Raw genomic sequence first — 9,584 nt, forward strand, 5'->3', positions numbered from 1 at the left:
TAGAGCTTGGATTGGCCTACAGCTTACTATGTAGACCAGGCTGGCCTGGAACTTGTGGCAATCCCCTTGACCCTGCTTCCCACACCCAGATATTTTGTTTTGTTTTGCATGCCCAGCTTCTTCTTTCTTTTAATGCAAGCTTGATTGCTGTATTTGTAGCTGAAGACTTTCTAAACTTTGCTCCATGTTTATAATCAGTGAAAACACTCATCTTTTAATTAATCAATTAATTAGTAAAACAGTTTTTTGTTACAATTTGATTCTGACCTTTCAGAGAATTACATTTGTTCTGTAGTGTGTCAGCTCTTTCTCTCAGCTTTGTGGTACATTTATTTCGTTCATCTAGTCTTTGATAAGAATGTTTTAGAGCCAGGCGGTGGTGGCTCAGGCCTTTAATCCCAGCACTGAAAGGTAGGTGGATCTCTGTGAGTTTGAGGGCAGTTTGAGGAAGAAGAAGAAGAAATGAAAGAAAATGTTTTAGAATACGTAACGGCAGAGTGTGATGCATCCTGTACAAACTCCACTTGAAGTTACCGTTGACGGAGTATGCACTTTATCTGCCTGTGCTGTAGACAATACCCATCTATCTTCTCTGTAAGAATTTGCCAGGCAATGGTGGCACACGCTTTAACCCCAGCACTCAGAGGCAGAGGTGGGTGGATCTCTGTGATCTTGAGGCCAGCCTGGTCTACAGAATGAGTTCCAGGACAGCCAAGGCTATTATACAGAGAAATCATGTCTCAAAAAACAAACAAAACAAAACAAGAGGTTTAAAATGATAAACCTTGTCAAAACCTTTTGAAAGGGCTGGGGAGGTAACTTAGCGATATTTCAAAGGACTGGGGAGGTGACTCAGCAGTCTTTTGGAAGACCAGGAGGTAACTCAGCAGTCTTTTGGGGGACTGTGAGTTGACTCAGCAGTCTTTTGGAGGACTGGAATTTGGTTCCTAGTGCTCATATCCTGTCATTCACAGATGCTTGTAACTTCAACTCAAGTTCTCTGACGCCCTCTTCTGGCCTCCAAGGGCACCTGCTCACATACAGCATATACTCAACAGACAGCTACATATATGTAAATAAAATAAAAATAAATGAAAAGAAAAGGAAAAAAAACATTCTAGAGCTAGGACTGGCTAATAAACTGTGTTAAATTCCCCCCACTGTTTTTTCAAATAATTTTTGTTGGAGTATAGTCATTTCCTGTGTTGCTTGTGACAGATTTCATGCTAGACTAACAATAGAGAGTAGTTTCTATGGAGACCATGCCACTGGAAAAGCCTACAATATTATTTACTAGCTGGCCATTCACAGAAAAGCGAATCTCTTTTTTTAAAAACAATATTTATTATATATGCAGTGTTCTGCCTGCATGTACGCCTGTACACCAGAGAGAGCACCAGATGGCTGTGAGCCACCATGTGGTTCCTGGGAATTGAACTCAGGACCTCTGGAGGAGCAGCCAGTGCTCTTAATTGCTGAGCTGTCTCTCCAGCCCTGGAAAGTGAATCTTGAGGGTGACATTGGCCGTGGCCACGGGCAGGCCAGACATGTGATGTTAAGATGGAGAATTCTGTGGGCTGATGCCCGATGCACCTGTGTGTTGGCCCTTTCCCATTACTGTGATCAAATGCCTGGCAAAAGCAACCGAAGGAAGGAGGGTATTACTGTGTCTCACTGATCGAAGAGGCATGGTAACAGGAACATGAGGCCGCCAGTCACCTTTCATCTGAGTTAGAGAGCAGAAAGAGATGAAGGCTATACTCAGTTCTGTTTCTTTCTTATTACAGTTTCATTTATGTGTGTGCATGTGTTTATATGTACGTCTGTAGCTGTTACCTTGATTTGGGAAATAACCAGGCTAGCTTAAAGATAAACAATTATATTTTTACTTATTATAAGGGGAAACTCTGCCTCAAGAATGGAAAGTCCAAGTTCTGCTGTATCCCACAGGAATCACCCAGAGAGGGCGAGCACTGATCCATCCCAGTTTTTCTCCTGGGCTTCAAGAAGCCACGCCTTAACTAGGTTCCACTTCTTAAAGATGATTGGTTAACAAAGCTTCCCCCATCACCCCCCCTTTTGTCTAAATAAGATTGATCCAAACTCAATACAACTATATACAATGGGAACAGATCCCAAGTATAAAATTACAAACAACATAAGCAATATTAAGCAAGGAACACATGACAAATGTTTTAATAAACATTCTAGTTCAAGGAGTCTAAATATTGCATCAGAAATAAGCTTGGCTAAATCATGAGGAAGGTAACTACGACTATCTAATCTTCAACCCCATCAAAGACCTGAGAAGGGAAATAATATTATTTGAGCAGGCAAGAAGTGCATTCAAGCAGCTTCCAAAGCGAGCAATATAAGACAGGGACAATTGGCTACCTGAGCAATCATTCAAAGTCTCATTTGCAACGTTGAAGCAACCAACTTTGGCTAAGACCTAGAATAACTGACAGACCATTTTCAAAGGCAAGAAAATTTTCAAAACCGTCTTACCCTGTCTTGGCAGGATTTGACAGTCCTCGTATCCATTTCCGGATACTATATATCTTGTCAGTGGTTGAGACATGGGCATTTCTTAGTTTTTGGCAAGAAGAAAACAAGCTCCAAGTGGAGTGTCTTCAGTGCTGAACATTCTCTCGGGAATAGATCGGTGCTGCCAGGAGCAATTGTGTCTCACATCAACAGAACTCTAAGTTATTTAAATGCCATTTTCTACAGCTCTTTGAAGTGGTTGAAGATTATCTATCTATGTAGAATATAATCTTTATGTAGCTAAAGAACCCGATTAGTCTAACTATAAGTGTGACAAACATAGATGACTATTGATCTATAATTCTTAATACCTATATATCTTAAAGACTAAGACAATAATCAACTGCAATAAATGAGGACCATGACCTCCAAATGTAAACAGTGTATGAGTATCTTAATCAGAGGTAGAAATGTACATTGCAATATGATAAATTTATATCAATATATAAAAAATGTTTTAAGCAGAGGTAGAAACATGCTTAATATCCAGTATAATTTAACTTTGTATCAATATATAAGAATCTATACCAATGTAATTGCCTATAAATAATAACTCACAAGTATTCACTCTATTATTCACTATTATTATTAGTGTGAGTAAGCTCATACTAATCTATTATCCCATCCAATTTCACCCCCCCCCCTTATTTTTCTTTTTCTTTTTTCAAAGAGATCCCTGAGCCTATAAAATTTTCCTTCCAACCCCTAACTCCAATAAACTCTGCTGTGACAGGGATTCTACAAAAAAATAAAAAAAAATCCACTTAGGCAGAAGCAAGCCTGTCTGGGCTGTGGAATGGCCAGGCTGATGGAGGAAGGTCATTGGTTAAATAAAAAGAAACTGCTTGGCCCTCATTGGTTAGAAGATAGGTGGGAGGAGTAAACAGAACAGAACGCTGGGAGGAAGAGGAAGTGAGCTCAGACTCCACAGCTCTCCTCTCGGGAGCAGGCGCTTCAGAGAGACGCCATGCTCCCAGCTCCCAGACAGACGCATGTGATGAAGCTCCGACCCAGGATGGACATAGGCTAGAATCTTCCCGGTAAGCGCACCTAGGGGCGCTACACAGATGATTAAAAATGGGCTAAATTAATATGTGAGAATTAGCCTAGAAGAGGCTAGATAGAAATGGGCCAAGCAGTGATTAAATGAATACAGTTTGTGTGTTGTTATTTTGGGCATAAGCTAACCAGGCAGCCGGGGTGCTGGGGACGCAGCCCCGCCGCTCTTATTACTACAGAATGGCACCCGACGTGATGGACTAAATCCACTTAAAAAACCTGAGAAGGCTTAAAAATAAGGAAGAGAGAGTTTAACACAGATTTTTGCTGTTTGTTGGTGGCATGCTGTAGAGAGATTTCCTGATTCAGCAACAGCAGCAGAAAAAACGCTGTGTCATTTTAAAGCGCAGCTTCTTGGGGCTGTGCTGCCAGCGTGAACTCTGGCTTTAAAGCATTTGTGGCACTCTGCTTGCTAGAGGCAAGCAAGCTCTCTCATCTAAGAGAAGCTTCCTGACTCAGCTTTAGCTGCAAAACCCTGCAGCTCATTAAGAGGTCCTGCCACGAAACACTTAAATGGTGTTGACGAAAAGCTGAACACATGCTTTTCAGTTTTCAGCCATAGCAGGAAAAAAGCTGCGCCGTTTAAAAATGCCAGCTTTCTGGGCTGTCCTGCCAGGGCAAACTCTGACTCTTTTACGCAGGCGGTTCGTGCGGTTTGCAAGCACAGGCTGCTGAAGCTCGCTTGCTGGCAGGGACCTTGAAATGCCATAGAGTTGTGGCAGTAAACATGGCTACAGCCAGTACCTCAGCCATGAGGCTGGAAAGCTAAGGAATGGGCTGGATCCAGCCGTCAAAGCCACGGCTTTAGTCCTACTGAGATTGCTTGGTAAATTAAAGACTCATGTGGTCAGAAAAAGAGAGATATAGAGTAAAGAGAGATTCAAAGACAAAGAAAATTTCTAAATGGTTTACAGTGTGTTAAAAATATATGCAGACTAAAAGTTGAAGTTCTTAAAGTAATAAACGAAAAAAAAGGAAGAGAGTTGTGTGTGGTAGTACACACTCTTAATCCCAACACTTGGAAGGCAGAGGGAGATTGACCTCTGTGACTTCAAGGTGTGGTAGCACACGCCTTTAATACCAGTGCCTAGAAGGCAGAGACAAACAGATCTCTGTGAGTTCAAGGTGTAGTAGTGTACACCTTTAATCCCGAATGCCTGGGAGGCAGAGACAGGCGGATCTCTGAGAGTTCAAAGACAGCCTGGTCTACAGAGTTATTCAAGGTCAAAGATACAGAGAACCTGTCTAAAAAGCAAAAAGTTAAAAGTAAAAATAAATGAAATAGAGGTTAAAACAAAGCTGTACAAAGATGGAAAATAGACAGAGAATTTTGATACTGTATGCTATTATGCTCTCTTTGAATTGTTTGAATGCTGAGGAAGGAGCAACAGCTGCTAAAAGATATTTGTTTATAAATGCTGCTGAACTAATCCAACATAGATATTTTGATGCCTTGACTTTGAAATTTGGATCTAAGGACATGATGCTTTGGAAAGGAGTTTCTTATTTTGTTTTCACAGAGGATGAGACCCTGTTCATTTCTTCTATTCCGATTTGGTATGATGGACCACGCCCTCCTGAAGGGTTGGTGTGAACACCTTCAGAAAATTGCTTCGCTCAACTGCCAACTGAGATGAAACTAGCACACAGGTTATACCATGAAAGACCTAATTAACGACGCCACCATTCCGCAGGAAGCAGTTTGGAGAGAAATGACTGCGCCCATATTCCCAAAAAATGTTTATCAATGTTCTTTTACATTTAAAGGGGGATATGATATAGATATGAATAATTTGCATTAGTATAGATTTTGCTTTATTGATAGAGATTTACGGTCAATTTTGTTATATGTATATGTATTTCTGATCTTGATTAGGGTATTGTGATTGTGTAGTTCATTATTAAAATGTAATGTATAATTAGGAAATATAGGTTGTTGATGGATAATCATAAATAATAGTCAAGTTTGTAGTCATGTTAGTTAATATTTTCTAGATGTAGATATATTTTAGATAGGCATTCTTCATATTTTTCAAAGATTATAGAATATGGCATTTTAAATGTTTTAATAACTTAGGACTTTTCATGACAATGAGACACTCTGCTCCTGGCAGCACCAATCTACTTCAAGAGGAAGATGGGCATTGAAGAGGCTCGTTATGGAGTTTGATAGCCATTTGGGCAAGAAACTGCTCTTGCCTGGACTATTGCATAAACTGGACACAGAGAACCCACAGAGAGAGGACTACTGAACTTGCCTAAGGTGAGATGATCTTTCGGGGTTTCTGATTCATGAAAGAGTCTGCGAGACATTCTGCAGGACACAACAGATAGTGACTGAACTGACTTTGAATTTTCCTGCTTTATGGAAATGTCTGCTGGATACCATGGGCCTGAGGGCTGAAGATGGATGCCCCAACGGTACAGAGAAACTTTGGGTGACTGTCCAGGCAGCGAGATGTCTCTGTCATTTCTCAAGTTTTAAAAGTTGCTTTTTTCTTGTTTGCTTAGGTAGTATTGTATCTTTCTGGAGTCTTTGATGGAGTTAAGAATAGATAGTTATAGTTATAGTTTTCCTTAGTTATGATAAAGATTATTGTAACTTTTACTTGATAACTGTTTTGTTATATGTAATTTTGCTATGTTAAAGTTAAAGCCTTTTTTTTTTTTTTGTTTAAACCGAAAAAGGGGAAATGATGGAGGAAGGTCATTGGTTAAATAAAAAGAAACTGCTTGGCCCTCATTGGTTAGAAGATAGGTGGGAGGAGTAAACAGAACAGAAGGCTGGGAAGAAGAGGAAGTGAGCTCAGACTCCACAGCTCTCCTCTCTGGAGCAGACGCCTCAGAGAGACGCCATGCTCCCAGCTCCCAGACAGACACACGTGATGAAGCTCCAACTTAGGATGGACTAGAATCTTCCTGGTAAGCGCACCTAGGGGCGCTACACAGATGATTAGAAATTGGCTAAATTAATATGTGAGAATTAGCCTAGAAGAGGCTAGATAGAAATGGGCCAAGCAGTGATTAAATGAATACAGTTTGTGTGTTGTTATTTTGGGCATAAGCTAGCCAGGCAGCCGGGGTGCTGGGGACGCAGCCCCGCCGCTCATAGTTACTACACCAGGCCATCCACCTGGCAGGCGTGAAGCTTAAATCCATGTGGGCACCAAGTGATGAACGGGCGTGTGAAAGAAATCCCACACTAGTGCAGAAATAAGAAATAGATATTTAGGGGTAAACTCACAAATCAGAATTCTCTGCTTGCACGGTAGACAGAGATCAAATCCAACAATCTGAACAAGCAGCCAGGGCAAAGGAAAAAGAAGGGGTGGACGCAGGCTCTGCATCCACATACGTAGTATAAGAGGCCACGCCCCAGTAGTCGGGTGACCACAAGCTGCCAGCCATCCTACAGCATACATCTATATGAGTGTGTGTGCACATGTGTGTATGTGAGTGCCCTACAGGGGTAGATGACTTCTGATCCCTTGGGGCCAGTTATAAGGATTCATAAGCTGCCGGTTTTCCATCTTGGGATCCAGGCACTGGTCCTCATAATTGAGTCACAGTGCTTATAACTGCTGCACCATCTCTGAAGCCCAGGATATCTTACTCTTATTCAGTCAACGCCCCAAGCTGATGGGATGAAGATACCTACAGCTAGGGTTGGTCCTCCTACTTTGTAAGCCTTTCTGGAAACATCTTCAGAGATATACCCAGATGTGTTTTCCTGGTGATTCTAATCCCTACCAAGCTGACCATCGGGGCCTCTCTGGTAGATTCTGGCTCTTGAGTAAAGACCCTCTGTAGCGTGCCCAGAGTCAGATATTAGGGGGTGAAAGCTGGGAAATCAGAGAAACAGAGTAGCCAGCCACTCGAGAGATCTTTTACCTCTACTGAATTCTCAGACCAAAAGGGTGATCCTGTCCTTTGACTATATCCTCAAGACTGCAGTGAGCTCCTGTCTCCTCCGGCCTTAACTTCCTCTCCGCCCAGCCATATCCCTTCCTGTCTCCATTTCCCTAGTGCTGGGTTTAATGTTGTGGGACTCCCAAGTCCTGGGATTGAAGGTGTGAGCCATTAAAGGTCATACCTGCCTGACCTCTAGTGGCTCAGCTCTGCACACTGATCTTCAGGCAAGCTTTATTTGTTAAAACACAAACAAAATATTGCTACAACCCTCCCCTCCTTGCATCGGCATATTATATTTAGCTCCCGGCCTTAGGAGAGGATATAGCCAGTAACTACTGTGTTCCATCGACTGAGGAGTCCTGAAGATACTCTTCACACATGTCTAGTTAGAGAATACACATTTCCCCCATTTTTTTTATTCCCAAGGGAATAAGCAAGTAAGTTTGGCTTTGTGCTTTTCAGCATAGGAAGAGTTTCGGAGCCCTTAGCTCATAAGGCATTAGGAAATGAAAGGCTTACATTAACACGTTCCTTTCTTTTTATTTCTTCAGCCAGATCTGTGTTTTCTGCTGGTTTCTGGCCGGACAGGGAGTCCCGTGGGCCGACCTGTGAAGTACAACATCGTGGGAGTGGGGAATCTGATTGGTCCCCAGGTTTACATCACCACCAGTGGGGCTGTCTACATCCTGTTTGGCTTTGGTAAGAAGCAAGGCTGACTTTGGCTTCTGCTCCCCTGGTGTCGGTGGCTAGGTCTCCCGTGAGAGAGGATGATCACCCACGCTGGGTTCGCTGGTGTTGGCTGTTTTTCACGGCATCTCACCTGCTGTATGTCATTAACTATGGTTTCCCTTGATGCTTTCTCTGAAAAGGGGGCGGCCCAGCATCCACTTGATCAGTTCCCCATCACTCCCAAGTGGGACCAGTTGGAGTGGGCTCTATTGCACCCGTGTGATCTGCTGTGTGTCTCCTGCCCAGAACCCCGCCCTGGGATAGCCTGGGTAGTTGTTTTAACCCCAGCTTCTCAGTGTTGAATCTTCCTGTGGCACTAGGAAATATACAAGCTGTCGCCCTGCGGGACATTTTTGTTCAGGCCCAAAACCGAGACAGCTCACCACCTTCTCTGCAGATAGAAGAGCCGGAATGGGAGAAGCGCAGATCTGTCAACCTTTCGGAGCTCATCGATGTTTACAGGTGGGCTGAGATCCGCCTTTGGCCACAGTGAGGTCTTCTGGGGACTCAGGCAGCATGGAGTCTCCGAGCTTGGGTTGACTGGTGCCTAAGAGCAGAGGTTTGGGCAAAGTGGAGCTAACCTTGACATATCAACTCCTGATCTGCACAACACAGTGAGAAATTCTCTTTCCTGAGCTGTGGAATGTTGGGTCTGGCATCAGTGAACAGAGCTTACTTCATAACTGGATTCCAAGAATGGGTATTAGCTATGGGCCCCAATCAGAACAGCTAAGGGGATCTATTTATAAGTATATAAATATATGGAAAAATCTATATGAAACCTTTGAACTACTCTTCCCTTTACTTTTCTCCCAGTTAAAGAATCATTTTGACAGAAACATGAGTAGCAGGCATGAAATCTTGTGTTTTTTTGTTTTTTGTTTGTTTTTAATTTTTATTTACTTCTCAACTAAGAGCATGTGGTTGTCACATGCAGTGATCCACATACTTTACCTACATAGCTGTTGGTCTGGGTAAAAATTGTTATATTCCTTTCTGTCAGAAATTTTAAGTCATTTCCTAGCATTTTTCCCTCAGGCATTATCAGATTTTGATGGAATGGTTTCAGTAGTGAAGAAAAAGAAATAATTTAAAGTAGATGTCAAGAGTTATTGTCTAAGTTTAGTGTCAATTTCAGGCCACCTGTCCCGATCTCCGTCTGTCCTCCGTGCCATTATCCTTGTCTCTGTTACTGTCCCCAGAGTGTCCAGGTAGAGAGGTATCACATTGCAGCTTTGTTTTCTCAGTTCCTTTTGAATGTGCATGGAGACAGAGGATGAGATTCTGTAGGAATGACCAAGTGTGTGGACCTTTCTGGAGACAGAGGATGAGATTCA

At 42.5% G+C, this 9,584-nt stretch overlaps 1 protein-coding gene across 3 annotated transcripts in view; it reads left to right on the top strand.

Annotated features, from left to right (window-relative positions):
• Positions 1–9,584, top strand: part of Fam234b (family with sequence similarity 234 member B) — a 43,947-nt gene that overhangs the window by 23,826 nt on the left and 10,537 nt on the right. For all 3 annotated transcript variants that reach the window (XM_041642260.1, XM_041642267.1, XM_041642274.1), the window contains exons 6-7: positions 8,070–8,217; positions 8,568–8,709. In XM_041642260.1, coding sequence (XP_041498194.1) covers positions 8,070–8,217; positions 8,568–8,709 — 290 coding nt within the window. The remainder of the gene's footprint in view (positions 1–8,069; positions 8,218–8,567; positions 8,710–9,584) is intronic.

This window comes from Microtus oregoni, unplaced genomic scaffold (genome assembly GCF_018167655.1).
Source record: "Microtus oregoni isolate MIOR12 unplaced genomic scaffold, Mior012 000002F_ref0000024, whole genome shotgun sequence".
Classification (NCBI taxonomy): Eukaryota; Metazoa; Chordata; class Mammalia; order Rodentia; family Cricetidae; genus Microtus; species Microtus oregoni.